We start from the raw sequence: 18,727 nt of genomic DNA on the forward strand, positions 1-18,727 counted from the left end.
GAGGATGAGGCAATCCCGCCTATGCAATTTCTTGGAAAGCAGGAAACAACGAGGGGGAAACGAGCATTATCTGACCTTGTGGGTATTGCGGAAGGTCACGCTGATGAGGGCTAGATAGGCGTCTCAGCACCGAAGGACGTGGTTGAGAAATGGACCGAACGAAGAGCTTGGACACGGGCCGAGTTATTCGAACGGTCTGCTAGAGGATAAGGTCAACACATCGAGACGCTCGCAGCCTCCCTCAATATAGTTGGGAACAAAATCGAGCAAGAGAATCTAGAAGCTACTATGCATGTAGCAATGAAGCATCAGTTGTCTTCAACGAGACATTAATTCCATGCAACTCATCTACTCTCCATCTTCCATTACGGTTCCACATTCCTTCGCCCCTCAGCCACGCCAGTAACAGATCAAATCATCATAGGAGACACTCTACTCCCCCCATCCGCCGTCGGCGCCCTATACAACACATACGGCTTAATCCTCCGATCCGTCCCAGGATAGTACGACGGGCTCCGGAAAAGCTGGTTCTCAAGAAAATATAACGTCTGATTCGAGATCCACATCGAGTCTACCACACATAGCGCGTCAGTAAATCGTAATTACTCAAGCAAGAGGTTTCTGCTAATCACTCACCAGTCCAACCAATTCTCGGATCACGAATATAAGTCGTCAAAGTCGAATTCCTCGCATTGTAGACATTAATCGCGTTCTGCTCCGCGTTACCAGCATAGATATACTGGTTAGTATCTTGCATCAAGCCGTCTGTCTGGCCCTTTTCACCAAGACTTTTCACGTTCGCTTGAGCTTGGACTTCGCTGTTGGGGGCTCGACTGAGGAGATATTGGTTCGGGATGCTGTAGAGGTGGCGGCCACCAGTGATTGACCAGACGATTGTGTCGCTGCCGTCGAGGAGGGCGATGCCGTCTGCGCCGGTGGAGTCGAAGGTGAAGGGTTGGTTTGGGCCGGGCATGAAGTAGACTTGTTCGCCCCAGACGGATGATAGGTGTTATTTTTGTGCGCGGACAAAGGGAGTGAAGTCTAGGTGACGCCAGGCTTCTTTGGTGCCGAGGTCGACGATTATGAGGCCGTTTTGGCCTTGTTGGCTTGAGTCTGTGACGTAGGCGACGCCTTGGCCGGATACTGTGACGTTGGGACGAAGGTCGATGCGGACGTCGTTGATGTAACTGTTTGGGTATGCAGCTGTGGAAGGGAGGACGATGGTCTGGTTGATGGTGTTTGTTGCGAGGTCGACTGCAACAAGTTTCGCACCGCCGTAGCTTGCCGGCACTAGTGTACCGTTTGGTGTGAGTGCTCGACCAGTATCAAGAATCCACAGACGTTCAAGAGGGTCGATGGCAACAGATTGGACGCCAAGGAAGTAGTTCTGGTAGTTTGCTCCCATTGGAGGACATACGGTGTAGTTGATGGCACCTCCAGGAGGACTGTTGATTTCAGCATTTGGGTATGGGGTTTCAGTAGTGTTCGTGGTCAGCTCAGCGGCCTGATATCGGGTATTGTTTGCATCGAGACCGGAAGGATAGCAGGCAAAGATTCGTCCTGATCTGCTCACTGCCACATTTGTAGGCATCTGATCGTAGAACAAGTGAGTAATCTCTATCGGTGGGCCACGTACACCAGTATCTTGTGCTATGTGTTGCGCTGCAGCTAAGCTACTCAACACCAGGCTCAACGCGATGGCAACGAGCTTCATGTTAGCTGCTTTTATGGATGTGAGTACTCGACCACAGGCAGTAATGGTCGAGAAAGATGAGCTGGAGTAAGACAGGCATAATAAGTAATTGAGTGGCTAGGTAGATGGTACTCGATCATGACCGTGACCTCACTACCCGTAGGCTGCCTATGGTGCTGTTGCATGTTGCGTATCCGGCTCATCAAGGTCCGGTGAAGTAGCAGGAATGTCCGCAATAATGTGTATATCATCGTGCCATATTGGCGAAAGTACCGAGAGCTGATGGTAGAAGCTTCAGCTACCCTTGGACTGCTTTCTCAAGCTTCTGCTAGTTTCCACCACTCCCGCAAGCTTGAACGACTTTTAGATTGTGCTTGTATCATCTCCAGATCCGATAGTGAGGTCACCATTTTGGGACAGCATCAACACGTGACTTTTAGGTTGTTACGCTGACTGCGACAATGTTTATAGAGGCTGGAGGGGCCTGACGGATAGAGAGTCCGAGCTTGTTGCTTGCGGACACTCGAACAAGCGGACTCATCTTGGTTCGTGGCCAGAGCAGGTGCGGTGTCAGGTCGCCGAAGTGGAGATATTGTGCTTTTTAGCTCATCTGCTGGGATTCGTGTTGCGAACAGCGCTTTAATGCCATTCGATGGGGGTGTTTCAGACATCGCCCAAGGCAAAACTGAGCAGACTGCCTGCTGTAAGTCCACCAACGAGCACAAGACCCATGAAGCCACCAGCAGCTTCTCTCTCTTCAGCCTCGACCCACTCTCCAGCGCCCATCATGCATTCACTTCCAACATAACCATTAGTAAGTCCGAACAGTAGCTGCACGATGATAAGATAGAAGAGGTCACTCGGTACCACCGCCCCACGACCCCGAACATTACACAGAAAGTATAGTGGCACGAAGACGAAGCGTGCCATGGCTATGCAGAACAGCGAGAACGGCCAATGTGTTAGGGAGACTGTCGGCCAGATTGTGAGTAATCGACCGAGCAGGTCGCCGAGATTCCAGATCAAAAAAGCAAGGGGTATGAAGATTGCATCATCAACGCCAGAGGTTGACAGGATCTCTGCTGTGAAGACTGGGAAATCTATCATCGTGACAGTGAAACAGACAAAGACGCCTGCGGATAGGAAGGGAAGCTTTCTGAAGAGCGTCCAAAGGCCAACAGGTGTACGGCCCGACAGTGTATCGTCATGGTGAGAAGAAGTAAGCATATCGCCTTCTGCTGAGCCGTCAACGGTTGTCCGTTTGGTTGATCGTAGAGCTTCGGCTTGGTTGTTTCGCCTCAGCAGATAAAGGAATGCCAGGAGAGCAAGCACCGAAACAACGACAGCAACAATGAAATAAATGCAGGCTGACTTGTTGGACTCATCCTCGGCCTCGGCGTCGTCAGCAGGCTTGCTAGCTGCCAGAACTGAAAAGATCTGAGTCAAGGGCGGTAAGACTCCTGCGACACCCTGACCAGTCATGATTGCTTGTGTATATTCTCCTCTTCCAAAACCAGAGGCGAAGGCGAATAGGCCGTTCTGTATCAAGCCTGTGCTTAGACTAGCTGTAAAGATAGCAACAAGCAGGAAGCCAAAGTATGCGCCAGCAGAGGACCTTATTAGTGTAGAGATTGCAAGAATGGAGAAGCATATTGCATTGATAACGAGAGAGGCTGCGATTCTTTTTGGATATGAAGCATTCTTCTGCATTTTGGACAGGACGATCATAGATAATAAGTTTGTAATGGTCGAAACACTGATCTCGGCTGCCTGAAAGTGGTTGTAGATCCATTTATTGCTCCTGAATCTACTCTGGAAGTAGGGCGCAGCCGCAAGAAACATGTTCCAAGCCCATAACATTGCTACTCCTAGGAGGAGGAACACGCAATATTCTAGCCATGAGAACGGCAGCTCACCAGCTGCGTCCAGTGTCCGAGATGAATCGTCGTCTTCCTCATCGTTATCTTGTTCAGTATCGACTGGAGCGTAGGCAGGCGAGGGCTCGAATAACTTCCGTATTCTGTCCATAGCAGAAGGATGAAGGACTTCACGAAGTTCTATATCAGCAATAGGCATCAGTGACGGCACCGGGGCCGTAATGACAGGTCATAGCATGGTTGCTCGTCAAGTGGACAGCACAGACACGTGGAATGAGGCGCGTCGGTCGTGATGGCTGAGGGATGGCTCGGTGTGTCATTGTCCCGTCACCTGCCAGTATCGGCTTCTACAATCGACGCTCGTTGCTTCTGTTCACTCACGACTCTGCCACCATTTTAGATGTGACCAACAATGCAGTCACAGCATCATGAACACATCGCAAGAATTGTCCTACAAGCAAAAGCTGCGACCTAGGTCTGCAAATTTGTTTGTAATCATGCCACTCGTTGTGAGAAGTCGCCTTTCACCTCATCTAGGCATTGGCTGTTGCCACTGTCGTCGCACCTACTGTGCTGTCATCCATTGCAGCCACTGTTAAAGGTGCCTTGGCTTCGGGCTCAATCATCATCCCCCAGCTACGGTGTGGTTGTGCAATGCCCCATCTACTCATGTCGATCTCATGCAACTCCAAATCCTTGAAGCCGTATTTCTTATACAATTCATGACCTGCCTCGGAACTTTCGACATACAACGGCAGATTGTACCGTTTGGCTTCTTCTACTCCCCATTTCACTAATAGGCCAGCAGCACCACGACGTTGATGATCAGGATCCGTGGCAAGTATAGCGAGATCTGCTCTGAATTAGCTTACCTGAGCTACACACAACGAGAAGAAAACAGAAGAGGAGAGACTTGCAGACAAAATTCTTGCCGCCTATGATCGAGTCTCGCGACTTTGAGACACCGCCGAACACAAACTCGCACGCCTCAATGTTGCATCCCTCTCCAAATGATCTGCTTCGCCCTATGTTGGCTGGCTGGTCGGTATAGACATGCCATTTAGCAAACGCAATGCCCTCATCTGGGTCGGATAGGTCTGCATCGACTACCTTCAGCCACCGAGTGGTTGGATCCTCCTCCACCTGCTTTGCGATCTCCTGTGCACGAAGTTCAGCCATATCTTCGGGGAATGGCCCTGGAAAAAGGATCTTGGTGAACGGAGCTTGAGCCCATGCTCTCCGCTCAACCTCGAAACTTCGAGGATAGTCAAGCGTAGTGCAAGGAAGGACTTTTAGCGGCATATTGTCGAGGCAATGGTAGTGATCAGGCTATCAAAGTGACTAGCAGTTCGGTCGTGAATAAGCTCTCACCGCGAGCAAGCAGCACGACCTTGAATATAGGAAAGCAACAACGACTTGTACGCTAGATGAGGAAGAAAATTTATATAACCTGTATTGTTCCTGTGTTATAGCTGGTCAGGCTCACCATCGTCTCATGGCCTCAGGCAGCAATAATAGCACGCCCTTTTCGGGATTTAAACTCGAAGTAGTAGAGTTCCATTTGCTTAGCGACGTTGTACTGAAGGAAGTATGCTTTACTACAAATACATCTGTATTTTGAAAGACTCAGCATGTTGGTTCGGAACCCTGAGTCAGTAGCCATACGTTCCAGAAGGGAACCGGCTTCTGTCTGCTTCACACGATTCGCACCTGTGGAGATATTGACGAACAGCATGGTAGGCCTGATCTCGCAGCTATTTGTGCTTAACCTGTTGAAAGAAGAAGAGTACAGTTAAATTAGTACGGTTTTTGTAGACAAGACATATTACACGGAGAACACACAAAGATTACCCTACCATGTATCCATCTTGCAGTATCTGCGCTGCCTGGGGATGAGTAGAGATTCCATTTGGCATTCGAGCTCGACGCCTTGCCCTCGCTCGAACAAGAAGTGGTCAGAAATGGTGCGTGCCGTAGCTGTGAATTTTGACCTGGCTAGCAGCAAGAAACTCTAGAGAAAGATTAAGCCACTGGTATCGATCGTTCTTTCTCTATGTCTTTTGCAAAAGTGTTGCAGGAACAAGACCAGAGAACATTCGCCGTGTTCGTAGAGGTGGGCTTTGCGAGACGATATTGTTGCTGGACAGAATGACTCCCTCTGGAATTAGAGGTGGAAGTTTTTGTTCTTAAACAAATTTCTGCGGCAAAATCTATTCATTCTCGAACTGTCGGCCACACCAGCGAAAGTGGTCTCCTTGCCCTGTGCTAGCAATGCTCCTTCCTTATATACATGCTGACTATACGCCCTGCCTTCGTCTCTTGCCAAGCGCTGTTTACCACCAAGTCTTGTGGCCGAACACCATGCGAATCGTGGCGTAGATGGAAGCGGCGAAGCTGCCCCACATCATAACGTAGTATGGGTAGAGGATATATGCAGATCGTGGTGACTATAAGTACGTGTTAGCATTGCCTTTGAGACCACAGTCTGAGGGTATGTTTTGTGTCCTCCAAGCTCGTCACATTCTAATGCATGAATCGCGAGATCGCCAGAAATAGGTGAGTATTGTGTACAAACAAGCCAGCTGTCTGCTCTTTCCTTCTCCCGAATCTAAGATGTCCACTGCAGGAGGAGCGCATGTAAATGGTGTGGAGAGCGGACAGCTTCTCTGATCGCACCTGTTTTCCTAAGGGGTATATGTGACGGTGGGCAAATAGTGAATTCGTATGTGCTTGAAGGGATATCCGACATGACTGACCTTCCACCATGTTCGCTTTCCGTCATGAGCCTGCATCAGTCTTTGATAATGTGGTACTCTGTTCTCGCGGTATACATAGCTACAAGCAATCGTCAGTCCGTTGTTTAGGCGTACGTTTCCTTCAACTCTTGAACTCCTGCACTGCACCATAGAATGTTCCCTACCCCCATTGATTGTTCATTCCAGGTCGGAAGAATCTTGCTCGTGTGGCCTGCATTAGGCGGGCGGCTGTTGGTTGTACCATCTTTTCTTCAGAATTGAGGGAGCGGCGTTCGAGACGGGAGGAGCCAAGTGGTGTTCACAGAATCCTGGACTGCAAATGCTGTCGTGAGCAGACATGAAGCTGCGGGTGCATTAAGCTCGAACGATGTCGACACGTGATCAAGATGTCGTTTTGAAAAACTGCCGTGTTTCAGCTTTCTGTGCAGTCTTCAGGCGGTAACTGCTCATTTTGGAATAGCTACAGCTGATTCCAAGCATTCAATCGAAATATCTCATGATCAGACTCGTACCTTTGTAGATTCTTCAATCATCTGAATTAATACTGCGCCGATGGCTATCAGTCTCTCATAGCAACTGCCTAAGGTTCTGCTCAGGAGAAGATGTGTGACTGCTCGACTTCGTATTGTTCACCAATCGTGCTAGCCTAAGCGTTGTTTTGGGACAGTCAATGTACCTAATAGGCATCTTGCTAACACAGCTGTCTGATACCTAATATTGACTACTCTACATCCCCTTGTTACATCGGTAACTGCGTGTATTCCGCTGACTAAACAGAACGTGAAAAAGTCTAGATTCCGATTCATCAATTGCGACTCAAGCACGGCTGCCTTTCGAATCTGAAGTCAGAAACCAGAAGCAGTACGACACGTGTTAAGGCATGATCTACACAACAGTGTTCTCTCATGGTCAGAACTTGGACGTTTCGTTTGCTCACTTTCGTGATCGTGAATTTGACACGTGACTCTATTGTCCAGGTAACCACGCTAATCACAATTAGGCAGGACTCATCGACAGCGCCGTCTGAAACCTCGTGCACTCGTACTCGACCTTCGTGGGCATGTCCATACTTTGAGTCAACCAAAGATGACAACGCTGCAAACAAACTCACTTACGACCATCGAGAATGATAGTACGACTCGCCGCAAAAGGACCTACGGGAAGAAATGCAAGCCTATGGCATCTGTGTTAGCAGCCAAAGAAATATTCACAATGACTCAAAGTATCGAGAAGCAGCTAGAGAAGCTTGCGATATCGGAAAATGGCAAAGCGATACAGCCTAAATCTTGTGAAGAGGACAAAACAACCGAACGATTAACACAAGCAGAGACCTCAAGTAATGCCAAGAAACCATCTAGAAGGTCTCCAACCGGACGCGAACGTTCTCAACCGCCGTCACATACCGCTGCAGAGGCAGCAGACCACCGCATATCACTCTCGCGATCGAGACCTACGACCACGAAGTCATCACGGACTAAGAACGCCAAAGGTGACCCCGAAAGCTTAAGCACCGAATCTAGCCATGTGTCCAGTATCCAATCCGCAGAAGACCAGACAGTAATACAAAAATTCGTCAGGAACTATTCCGACCGGGGCGTCCTTCCTTTCGAGAAGTACGGCAATACCCTTGCCAAAAAGTACCACGTCAAGAAGATCGGTGAAGGAACGTACTCGAGTGTCTTCGCTCTAAGGAAAAAAGACGATTGCTCATCATCCTCACACTCAGAGTCTCAGTCGCAATCCAAGACATCGAGCTTTAATACAACTGACCTGCATCCTACTACCATCCTCAAGATCCTACCTATCCTTCTTCCCTCGCAAGAGGCTGTTGGCGGAGACACAGCTGGCATGACCCCGACCTTCCACATCGCTTCCGAGTTACAAACAATGCGCGCCATGGATCCTGTTCACGGTTTCATCCACTATCGCGGCTGTCTCGTCCTCCGTGGTAGCTGGGCTTCGTCCTTCCTGTCCGCTTTCCGGGATTTTGCACGCACATCTCGAAAGAAAGCGCTCAACGAGGATCCAGCGAATGCATTTAGCGAAGAGCAATACTACGCTGTAATCGAGATGGAAGATGCTGGACAGGAACTATCAGACGTATTGAAGAGACCCAGCGATTTTCAGAGCTGGGACGTATTCTGGCTGACCACTATACATTTAGCTAATGCGGAGGCAATTTGTGGTTTTGAACATCGTGACCTCCATGTTTCAAATATCTGCGTGAGAGCGGACGATAGCCTCGAGAATCGTTTAGATGTGCCAGAAAGCACAGTGTCAAACATGACCACAAAACCGAGGCAATTACTAGGTCTAAGCAACATCCAGCTGACCATTATCGACTACACCTTCAGCCGAGTAGCACTACCTGAAGGCACAGACAAGCTGAAAAACACAAACTTTCGAGAATTTGTCATCGAAGGAAAAGGCTACGACAAACTATGCAAAGATCTAGCCAAGACAAAACCAACAAAAAACGCCGAAGAATTCGAAGACCGAGTCCAGCAGCTCACGTACGCCAAAGTTGCAAGATTAATTGACCTCGCCGCAGAAACGGCAGCACAATCCGACAACGCCACCAAACCCAACCCCGAGCCTCAACAGTGCATTGCACCATGGGAACGCCACGTCCCCAGAAGCAACGTCGCCTGGCTCGGCTACCTAGTCACCTGCCTCCTAGGCCGAGCAGGCAAAATGGCCAAGACGAAATACGTGGCTGGCAGCAACGCGGTCGCGAAACAGGTCCAAGACGAGCTGAGGAAGAAGTTGTGCGAGATTAGGGATGTGTTGATGGTTGAGGACTTGGCTGAGATACCGATGAGTGCGGGTGATGTTGTTGGTTTAGGGGTTGAGAGGGGGTGGTTGACGATGGAGGAGATTGAGGCGTTTAAGGCTAGGTTGGAGAGGGACAGCTAATCAAGAAAAGCGAGTGTCTTTTTGTTTTTGAATTTCTTGTTTCTGATAAGAGTCTACTTTAGCGTGGTGTTGGTAATGGTTGGTGGTTTGACAGATGCCGCGTTTGGATTCAGGACATCTCATACTTGAGCGTATGGGACTAATGCAAATTTACCTGGCCTAATTACGTCCTGTCTTGTGCTGTATAATTCGAGGTCGAAGCAAATGTCCTTGCTATCCAGGAAAGAGCATGCATGAAGTTGTGTTTGGAAACCTTTACTGGTCGACCAACGCATAATATTTGCTATCTCATACTGCGGTGCCTCGTTCGAAACTTTCCCTAATATCCGTGGTATACCGATCGTAGAACCTAGCGAGCTTGAGGTTAAACTGCTTGTTCTTCTCGTTGATATACGTGACGTCCCCATCATCGCCTTCACCTCTCCTCTTCTTCCTCTTCTGCAAGCGTATCTCTTCAGCTTTGCGGATATCCTCAACCAGACGGTCCACGTTCTCCTTATTTGGTTTCTGCTCGACGAATCCAGTGTTGTTCTCGTCGGCGTAGAATCTGCCGTCACGGTCGATGGCCACTAGCTCTCCATTTTCTATTTCTACGATCTCCAGTCCACCTGAACGTGCAGCCTGCTCGATCAGTTCGGCCTTTTGCTTCTGGTACTCTTCGCGATTGCGTCCGCCGTCCTTGGCGGCTTGTTTTTCTAGTTCCCGGATTTGGCGGTCGTAGATTTTCGCAGCTTCTGCTCCATAGTCGCTAAATGCATTTTTGTCGCGAGCCTCTTTCTTTTGCGCCATTCGCTCATCCCATCTTTCGCTCTCTTCGATTGTGTAGTCCCACGCGCGCTTGCGCTCAAATGCGCCGGTGCCTAGTTGTTCTTCGGTGTCTGCTTTGAGGAGATTGTGCTGAGCTATGGCACTACGTCGTGACAGATTTGAGAGAATTGATGGGTCTACTGCGGCGCGCTGAGCCTCAGCCTTGGCTTCAGTTAGGTTGGACTTTGCGGAGGCTGTCGCGCGCTTCTTCAGGGCTGCAAAACGGGCTAGACGATCGTTACCGTTGGGTTTCGAGGTCGCTGTTTGTTCTGTATCCAGCTCAGGCGTGGCTTCGTGCGCGTCTTCTGCAGGCTTGTCGGAGTCGGCAGACCTGGACTCAGCTGGCAAGGATTCTGCCTCTGTACTGTTCCGTGTCGCTGCTAGCACATCGTCGGTAATGGGAGACATCTTTCTCCTTTTTGTAGGAGGACCCATGCTTTTTTATTGTGTCGCACTCGACCGAGAGCTTGTTCGTAATCGAGTATGTGATTTCTAGGTCAGCCTAGTAGTGATACGGACACAAATATTCATGCCCGAGTTGCAACAAATGGCAGTCGTCATACCTGCCTCTTGTTTCTGGTTCGCCGGCTTTTCACCGGTATCACGTCGGATACTCTTGTGGTTCAAAAGGCAACCACGCAAATTCTGTTGTGCTTCTAGTGACGGCGAATGACAGGACGGATTGAGGGCATGGTCGCTCCTGCGTCTCCATCCCTTCATTGTTCGTTCCTGCAAATGCTCAGATAAGCACGCTATCATTGAGATCTGGTGGAAGAAAAGCGGACCGTTGACCCTCTATTGTGGCTAATGATTCTGTAGTCACTGTTGTACTCTGATTCGCAAACGGTGACTCAACCTGACTGCAAGTTCCTATTCACTCATAGTACTCAGTCGTTTGTGATACTAACACAGCTGCTTCCAATCGTCTATATATTGTTTGTTGCTGATCCGTGGATTGCAGCTGGTCGATCATACTTTTTTACAAAAATGTCCCCAACTGTCATCTGCGTTCGACATGCTCAAGGTTTCCACAACCTTGGAGCCGAGTTTCACTCTCTACCAGATCCAAAGTTAACCGAACTGGGTGAAGCACAGTGTGCCACCCTCAGGAATAGCGACTTGATAGACCAGACGAAGATCTCTCTAGTGACCGCCTCTCCTCTAACACGAACTATCGCAACTGCATACCTTTCATTCGAGCCTGCTTTAAAAGAAGGCAAGTGCAAACGTGCCATCGTTGCCTTGCCTGATGCTCAAGAGACATCGGACTTTCCGTGTGACACTGGTTCGGACCTTGATGTACTACGAGCAAGATGTGAAGAAGAGAAATGGCCTGTCGACCTATCACGACTGGGTCAAGATTGGAACGTGAAGACAATGGAAAGCAGATATTCTCCCGCAGGTGCTGCCGTAAAACTTCGAGCACAAGCTGCACGCAATCAGGTGCGAGAGTTGCTCAAGGAGCTGGTGGATGCTGGCGATGAGGATGCTCAAGTGGTTCTTGTGACGCATGGAGGATATCTGCACTACTTTACAGATGACTGGGAGGATTGCAACAAGTATTACGGTACTGGCTGGCTCAATACCGAAACAAGAGCATACACGTATCTTGCAGGTGTAGATAGCACTGACGAGGATGCAGCACTCGTTGAAACACTTGAGAGTCGCGCCCGGCGGGGAAAGGAGAACTCAACGCTTACTGAAGAAGAGCAGAAAGAACTCTGCCATACTGGTCATCTGGCTTGGGAAGATCAGGGTTTAGGAAATGCCTTGAAGATATAATTTCGGACGGGTACAGGGGAGCCGGGGTTATTCGAGGGGCAAGCCAAACACATTAATCTCAACAGACGCGATCAATAGACTGAATAGACGATACCCATGAAGTATGAGAAGGTAGCTGAATTTTAAATGATTGATCATCTTTCATTCTTCGATAGGGATTAATCAACAAGTTGCATGAGACGTGCTGTGTCCGTTGCGTTGTAGTTGAATACAGCGCCTGGTAGAGCCGGATTTGCCCTGACTTTCTTGTAGGTCCGGAAGCTGGCACAACATAGGCGATCTGCGTATTTGCGTTCATGCCTCGCAATTCAAGGGGAAATGGCAGACCGAACGTAGGTCTTAAACAGGCGGCCCTCTCTTGCTAGTCGTTCACGAGATGACCTGTTGTACGCTCGACTATGCAACAAAGAGCAACGCATTCGGGATTGTAATTCATCCCACCCCTCGCCCGACAAGGTTTCTTAGCGGGAGATCTTATCGCAAAGAGCCAATCCATACGCTTTCAAGCCTATCTATCGCTCCGCTGCTCCTGGCTGGGGCAACGTGATTGCCCGATTGTAGACCGACAAGCAGTGAGCTCATCCGAGCGCGTGAACACGCCTTATTGGAAGCTGATGATGAGTCCTGTTCCTGCTTCTCAACTATCATCTCACCACTCCAATACGCACCTCAGCACCTGTTCTTCTTTTCGCCAGGCTAATTGTTATGGGAAACAAACGTCGATGATGCATGTCTTGTCAATTGTGTACACCATAGCCCTTTGTTCCAAAAGAACCTCCTAGATATCGAACCTAGTGACCATGACCAGCTGACCCTTACTTGCTGGACCCTTCACAATTGTACCTAATACTACACGATCAGGCAGTCCATCACACTACTCCTTGACCTTGCACCGGTTTACCATTCCATATATCGACGCATACACTTGAGCAGCCGTTGTACATCGCGGGCCACTCTTATTGACGAGAGGCCCCCGTGCCCCTTCGTCCGATCATCATGGCTTTCCAGCAGCCAACTGTGCAGAGGCAACAAACCGTACAAGTCCAGCCTGCGCCATCAACACGGTCTATACCTCAACAACAACCGCAACCTACAGAGTCGCAAGAATGGATCCTGTTCGCTCCAGAATCTCAAACTGGCTCAAGCACCCACCACACGGAGACTCGGACTCCAGGTTTGACCAACCAAAGTGAGCTTGGTTACCTCAATTCAACTGGGAGGTCAGGTCAACCTGGCTCGTCCATACTTGATGAGGAAGCAACAGAGGACGCCGAACTGGATAGCCTAGATGACGGGTTACACGCCTTTCGAGAACCTACTCTCTTCCCAACCATGACGCATCAGAGTAATGGCACTGTTCCAGTACTTCCTGCTCACGATGGACTAGGTTCTTTTCAAGCATCGAGTGCTCCCGTGCTAGAACAACTATGGCGTCACGAACAATTCAACACCAAGCGAAAGCACGAAGGTCACCACCGACGTCCCTCCAGCGTACAACGTCACCTAGATACCATTGATGAGTTTGAGGCACAAGCAAGTGAAGAGAAGAGGTTGAGGATAGAGAAGTGGCGCATAGATCAATCGCAAGCACTGATGGAAGAGGTGGAGAAGGAAACACGAAGGCGTATACGCAGGTCGTCCGCACACCCTTTGAACATGGATGCCAGTGTACAAGAGGTACTGGGTTCAACACCGAAACAGAGTGATTACATGTCCTCGAATAGGCCGCGACCTGCCACCGAGCAAGAAGACTCCGAAGCCGAGCCTTTTTGGAGGAGGATAACCCGGAAGTTTATTAGAGATATCATAGGCATTGATGATCCATTACTTTCCGTCATTCTGGGCGAGAGCTTACCTGGCGAAGAAACTCCACGAGCTACTTCTCCAGCGCCGGACGACGCCAGGTCTAAGCAAGAGTCTCACGAGGACAATAGTACGGACGCTGGCTGGAGGGACAAGGTTCTTCACAGAATTGCACAAGAGTTGGGTGTATTTCCATCACAACTGACTCCCCATCCTGGAGCCTTCACTACCTACCCTCTACACAACGCCGACTACGCTGGCATGCCTATCAGCATATCCAAACCCAGATCCATTCCTGCTCCGGCAGCCACACAAACAATAACAACACCAAGCTTCACATCCAACACAGAACCTAAATTCATACCAACCTTGCGCGACGACACTCACGCCGAAGGCTGGGGTCTCGAAGAAGAACCGTCACCTGCCGAAATCGAATCCAGCCTCAACCTAAAGAGGGAACGAGAATACTGGGAAAGAGAACTAGACGTCAAAATGGTCTTCCGCTACCTCAAGGACAGATTATTCTCCTCTTCCTCGTCCCCATCACAAGAACCAGCAGTCCAACAGCAAAGACCTCAAATCCTGCAGAGAGACGATTCAGCACACCGCGCCGCCATCATCCGCCAGCACCATCCTCTCGTCAACCGAGCACACCGTTCCTCTGTACTGACACGACGTGATTCGAGGATAGCTGCGCGTCGACCTAGTAGCAGCTGTGCGAGCGAATCGCTGAAGGGTTCTAGGAAAGCGTCTGCATTACGGAGTGGGTCGTCGAGGAATTACTGGGATATTGGAGGTAGTGTTGGTAGTGGGAGTGTGTTAGCATCAAGCGGCATGATTGGTAATTGGGGTCAGGTTTAGGAGGCTTGAGCCATACTACTACTATTGCCACTACAGTTGAGTTATCCAGACTTTTTGCATGGCTGGGCGTTACTGCATGAGGTCACAACAAGAGACGACTGGAACGAAGACAGCATATGTGATATTTTGTAAAACTAGAATAGCTTTCAGCTCTGCCATCATCATCATCACCGTCAACAACGAGATCTTGATGACAACAACTGGTGGTCCATAACTCTTTTCTTGCATTTGTAAAGGAGAGTTTCCTTTCAATGAGATAAATATCCTGTCCTCGTCAATCATGCTCGCTGTATAAAGTCACTCATTGGGTGTAAGGGTAGCAGCACTCCATCCACACAGGACATTCATCACTCAACGTGTACAGTCCATGCTATTCAGTAACAACAACACATTCAACCTACGGACGGATCTCTATACCCAGCGAGAATCAATCGCGTCAATAATATGCGAGCGTACGTACCACTTGGCATTACACACCGTAAGAAGACTTGACCGAGTAACGCTCGAAAGCCCGCCCGTCAAAGCGGCAATTGTTCGTTGGAAGAAAGTAACAGTCCTCATTACTATCTTATCGGAGGCCTGTTGGCGCGGGGGAGGGGAGCGCAATGGTACTGACGAGGAGCCGGAGCAGGGAAATGCGTTCTCCTGGTAAGCTCAAGATGTACTTTTCTGAAGCTTGAGACACCATGAAGAGGGGTCCGCAAGAAGTCTGAATTTGTGTGTTGAGAGAGGACTACGACGAAGTGATCTTGAAATACACGGCTTAGAGGGATCTGGTCACTGTTAGCAAAGCTACAACAATGTCGAACACTACCCGCGATCAGCTCCAGAGCAGTGTCGAGGTCGACGATCCTGTGGCTTCAACGCATTCACGATCCTCATCAGAGCGACATCATGGACAATTCCGAGGTCTAAAGACCTTCCGGGCACGGCTCTACAATCGTTTCCAGCGCACACACAAATCGATCCCGTATGTGAGGGCTCTACCGTTACCAGCAATCCTGATCATCTCACTCCTCGTCGTCATCAACTTGGCGGTCTGGGCGATATGTGGCCTCGTTCTAGCGAGCCGCTACACTCACCTGCTCTCCACTGGTGCTCTAGCATACTCGCTCGGCCTGAGACATGCATTGGACGCGGATCATATCTCCGCTATCGACCTAATGACTCGACGATTGATCGCTACAGGTCAAAGACCCGTGACTGTCGGCACCTTCTTCAGTCTGGGACATAGCACAATCGTCGTGCTGACAAGTGTGGTCGTTGCTGCAACTGCCGCGGGGGTGAGCAAGCGTTTCGACAAGTTCAGTAACGTTGGTGGCATTATCGGCACGAGCGTATCTGCAGCCTTTCTCATCGCCTTGGGACTGATGAATGCATATATCCTGTACAAGCTGATCGTACAGTTGAGGAAAGTAATTCGCATGCAACCTGAGCAGGAGGCAAGCGAGGCATGGAAGGTAGAAGGTGGTGGTGTATTGTTCAGAGTCTTGAAGAGAATGTTCAAGTTGATTGATCGACCTTGGAAAATGTATCCGCTTGGCGTGCTCTTCGGTCTCGGGTTTGATACGAGTTCCGAGGTAGCTTTACTCGGTATCTCGAGTATTCAAGGTGCCAAAGGTACAAGTATGTGGTTGATCCTCATCTTTCCTGTGTTGTTCACCGTTGGCATGTGTCTGATTGACACCATCGACGGGGCTCTCATGTCGAGTTTGTACCTAGCACCTATGGGTGCTACTGATATGAAGAAGACCGATAATGAGAACGATGTCGAGATTCGAGAAACCGAGTTCTCTGACGAGGAGAACCGCTCCACGCCGCAGCGAAACTCAGCAAATCTGCGGGTGCGATCGCCTTTGACATTTCTATACTACTCGATTGTGCTCACAGCATTGACAGTCGTCGTTGCTATCGTTATTGGAGTAATTCAGTTGCTTTCGCTAATTCGGCATGTTGCTGTTTCAGAGGAAACGGCTGAACATAGTCGATTTTGGCAAGGCGTCGACACAGCTGGAGAGTATTACGACGTGATCGGTGGTGCAATTTGTGGCAGCTTTGCAGTTGTAGGGATTGTGAGCATATTGTGCTATCGACCTTGGCGAAGGTGGGTAGATCGGGAGAGAGCAAGATTGCGCTTGAGCTCAGGAGATCGAGGCGTCGCGGAGTTACTCGATGTAGACGCGGAGCTGCAACCTGCTGGTGGCGAGGCACGCAGTGAAACAAGACAGCGAGGAGATAGCATTGAGACAAGGAGTACCGATGTGAAGCAAGCGTTTCATGATATCAGGCCTGTGAGCGATGAACAAGGTACAGGACAAGCAGGAAGTAGTCACCTCAGACAGTAGAATGTCCATCGCTGTACCTGTGGTCTCGGGCACACTATCATCGCTGGTTCTAGGTCGCATGCCTACCCAGGTGAAGTAGATGCGCAACCTATACTGCAAGGACTTCCACCGGCTAATAGTGTACGGTAGATCTGAGACAGGTGAGCTCGTAGATTGCAAACGCTGGTTGCCATCAGTAGCTGCAGAGGCTTGTGTTGTGTACGAGGTTTTCGTTGTAGAATGCCATTATGCAACTGACGAGAGGATATGTTGCCTTTCAAGCCAAGCTCTTTTACACTATAAAGTGATGTGTCGTCGCATCGTCCTTGTTGACCTCAGTTGCGTTACGATATGCTCGATCGACCCCATTGACTAGCAGGTACAAGGTTCTCGAGTAAGGCATCCACACTGGACAACCCACGAGCCTTAAAGAAGTGCTTCGACTACGTCGCCGTTAGCATTACTGAGTGTGAAGCACATGGCTTAGTCTTGCTGTAATGGTCGGCGCGAACACATATTCTGCCCACAAAAGCTTCCATCACCACATTCTTTTCGACCCATGCGCGTTTCCAAGCAGAATCCTTGTCAAAGAAGACAAGATATCGTGTAAGAAACCTGCAGAGAGAGCGAGACTTCAGACATATTGCTGGACAATTTGGTGAAAGATAGGCATGAAATGTCCTGATGCTTCACGGAAGTACTCAATCAGTGCTGACAACGTTGGTGGGGCAGGGCATTCAAAGCTTTCCACTGTCCGATTGCCCGTAGTGACTCTCAGCGAAGGGTGATTCGTTGCTGCTTAAAGCTGGACTCTCAGTCTCCGAGACCAGATACTCATTGTTGAATGAGTGGGCCTACAAACCAGATACATGTATTCAGATGAGACTTGATACGTATGAGGACATGCTAGGAGGCAGCCTGGATTGCACTGCGCAACAATGACCGCCTGGACATATCACTCTCCGGACTTGATGGTAGCGTGCATTGGAACTGTCATTCGCTTCCTAGTCCACATACATACAGCACTTCAAGCACATCGAACACATCTGTTTCCGATCGAATCAAAAGTGTCAAATTTCAAGGCGCAATTGACGTTGGCGTCCAAGAGCGAATTTTCTTGCCCATGTCCGCCAAACACAGCACAACGTGTGGCCTTCAGTGGCGCAAATGTATTGCAGCAAGCCTCTGGATTGAGGTAGCAGTTAACGAGTTGTAGTCATGCAGATTAAGCGTTTGAGCCTGATGGGTCCGAAACGCAGATTAGTCTGCTTGGAGCGATTAGGTCAGCCGCATGCTTGACTTCGTTCTTCGCAGTGTGTGCCCAACCAGCTTTCCTTCTGAGATGTCGAGCACCCCTCGCGGCGTTAGCAAGAACGCATGGGGCAATGGCTTTACCGAAAAGGGTCAGGACGTATTGCGGCGATCAAGATATGATCCCTGCCTGAGTTTGCGGACGACGCCTATATAGCGGCAGTTGAGTTCTCCAACCTTGTCCTCCGATGGAATGTCATGCAGCGAAAATTCTCCTTTCGTATCGAGCTTTTCGGGAGTCGCCAGATGCAGGTACATAACGATGGGGCCTGAACGACTTCAGTCAATGTCTAACGTTTTGGATAGAGACCATTTAAATTCTCACTCGTGAGTAAGAGCGGACTTCATACTGACATGCTGGCCTTTGATTCCCCGTCGTATGCTGCGATCACTTGCTTTCGATACATTTGCTATTGCAGTGACGTGAGGAGGCTCTCGGACGACTTGGCTGCATATTGGTGGATAATCGGCGCTTTCTTGACGCCGATATACCGACATAAAGGGGGTCATAGAACACACCATGAAGTAGTTGTCCATGCTTGGTGCGTTTTCGAAGTCCGTAGCTGTAACTGATATCGTTCCTTGTTTCTACTGATA

General features: G+C 49.5%; 9 protein-coding genes across 9 annotated transcripts; 4 read left to right on the forward strand and 5 right to left on the reverse strand.

The window, feature by feature from the left end:
* Positions 1–410: 410 nt before the first annotated feature.
* On the reverse strand, positions 411–973 carry LTR64_002646 (uncharacterized protein; the record flags this gene model as incomplete). The annotated part of the gene is made up of 2 exons (XM_064897015.1): positions 411–571; positions 637–973. The coding sequence occupies 2 exons, from the start codon at positions 971–973 to the stop codon at positions 411–413; spliced, it is 498 nt and encodes a 165-aa protein (XP_064755965.1).
* Positions 974–1,009: 36 nt separating this feature from the next.
* LTR64_002647 (uncharacterized protein) lies at positions 1,010–1,714 on the reverse strand (the record flags this gene model as incomplete). Its single annotated transcript, XM_064897016.1, has 2 exons — positions 1,010–1,504; positions 1,574–1,714. 2 exons carry the CDS (start codon positions 1,712–1,714, stop codon positions 1,010–1,012), a joined length of 636 nt encoding a protein of 211 aa, XP_064755966.1.
* Positions 1,715–2,356: 642 nt separating this feature from the next.
* Positions 2,357–3,769, reverse strand: LTR64_002648 (uncharacterized protein; the record flags this gene model as incomplete). The annotated part of the gene is made up of 1 exon (XM_064897017.1): positions 2,357–3,769. One exon carries the CDS (start codon positions 3,767–3,769, stop codon positions 2,357–2,359), a length of 1,413 nt encoding a protein of 470 aa, XP_064755967.1.
* A 334-nt stretch (positions 3,770–4,103) lies between these two features.
* Positions 4,104–4,872, reverse strand: LTR64_002649 (uncharacterized protein; the record flags this gene model as incomplete). The annotated part of the gene is given in 2 exon segments (XM_064897018.1): positions 4,104–4,423; positions 4,443–4,872. 2 exon segments carry the CDS (start codon positions 4,870–4,872, stop codon positions 4,104–4,106), a joined length of 750 nt encoding a protein of 249 aa, XP_064755968.1.
* Positions 4,873–7,412: 2,540 nt separating this feature from the next.
* Positions 7,413–9,242, forward strand: LTR64_002650 (uncharacterized protein; the record flags this gene model as incomplete). The annotated part of the gene is made up of 1 exon (XM_064897019.1): positions 7,413–9,242. One exon carries the CDS (start codon positions 7,413–7,415, stop codon positions 9,240–9,242), a length of 1,830 nt encoding a protein of 609 aa, XP_064755969.1.
* Positions 9,243–9,530: 288 nt separating this feature from the next.
* Positions 9,531–10,769, reverse strand: syf2 (Pre-mRNA-splicing factor SYF2; the record flags this gene model as incomplete). Its single annotated transcript, XM_064897020.1, has 2 exons — positions 9,531–10,426; positions 10,613–10,769. The coding sequence occupies 2 exons, from the start codon at positions 10,767–10,769 to the stop codon at positions 9,531–9,533; spliced, it is 1,053 nt and encodes a 350-aa protein (XP_064755970.1).
* Positions 10,770–11,036: 267 nt separating this feature from the next.
* LTR64_002652 (uncharacterized protein) lies at positions 11,037–11,831 on the forward strand (the record flags this gene model as incomplete). The annotated part of the gene is made up of 1 exon (XM_064897021.1): positions 11,037–11,831. One exon carries the CDS (start codon positions 11,037–11,039, stop codon positions 11,829–11,831), a length of 795 nt encoding a protein of 264 aa, XP_064755971.1.
* A 996-nt stretch (positions 11,832–12,827) lies between these two features.
* Positions 12,828–14,495, forward strand: LTR64_002653 (uncharacterized protein; the record flags this gene model as incomplete). The annotated part of the gene is made up of 1 exon (XM_064897022.1): positions 12,828–14,495. One exon carries the CDS (start codon positions 12,828–12,830, stop codon positions 14,493–14,495), a length of 1,668 nt encoding a protein of 555 aa, XP_064755972.1.
* Positions 14,496–15,295: 800 nt separating this feature from the next.
* LTR64_002654 (uncharacterized protein) lies at positions 15,296–16,526 on the forward strand (the record flags this gene model as incomplete). Its single annotated transcript, XM_064897023.1, has 2 exons — positions 15,296–16,417; positions 16,461–16,526. 2 exons carry the CDS (start codon positions 15,296–15,298, stop codon positions 16,524–16,526), a joined length of 1,188 nt encoding a protein of 395 aa, XP_064755973.1.
* Between the last annotated feature and the right edge of the window lie 2,201 nt (positions 16,527–18,727).

Source organism: Lithohypha guttulata (assembly GCF_036872675.1).
Source record: "Lithohypha guttulata strain CCFEE 5908 chromosome Unknown scaffold_2, whole genome shotgun sequence".
Lineage (NCBI taxonomy): Eukaryota > Fungi > Ascomycota > Eurotiomycetes > Chaetothyriales > Trichomeriaceae > Lithohypha > Lithohypha guttulata.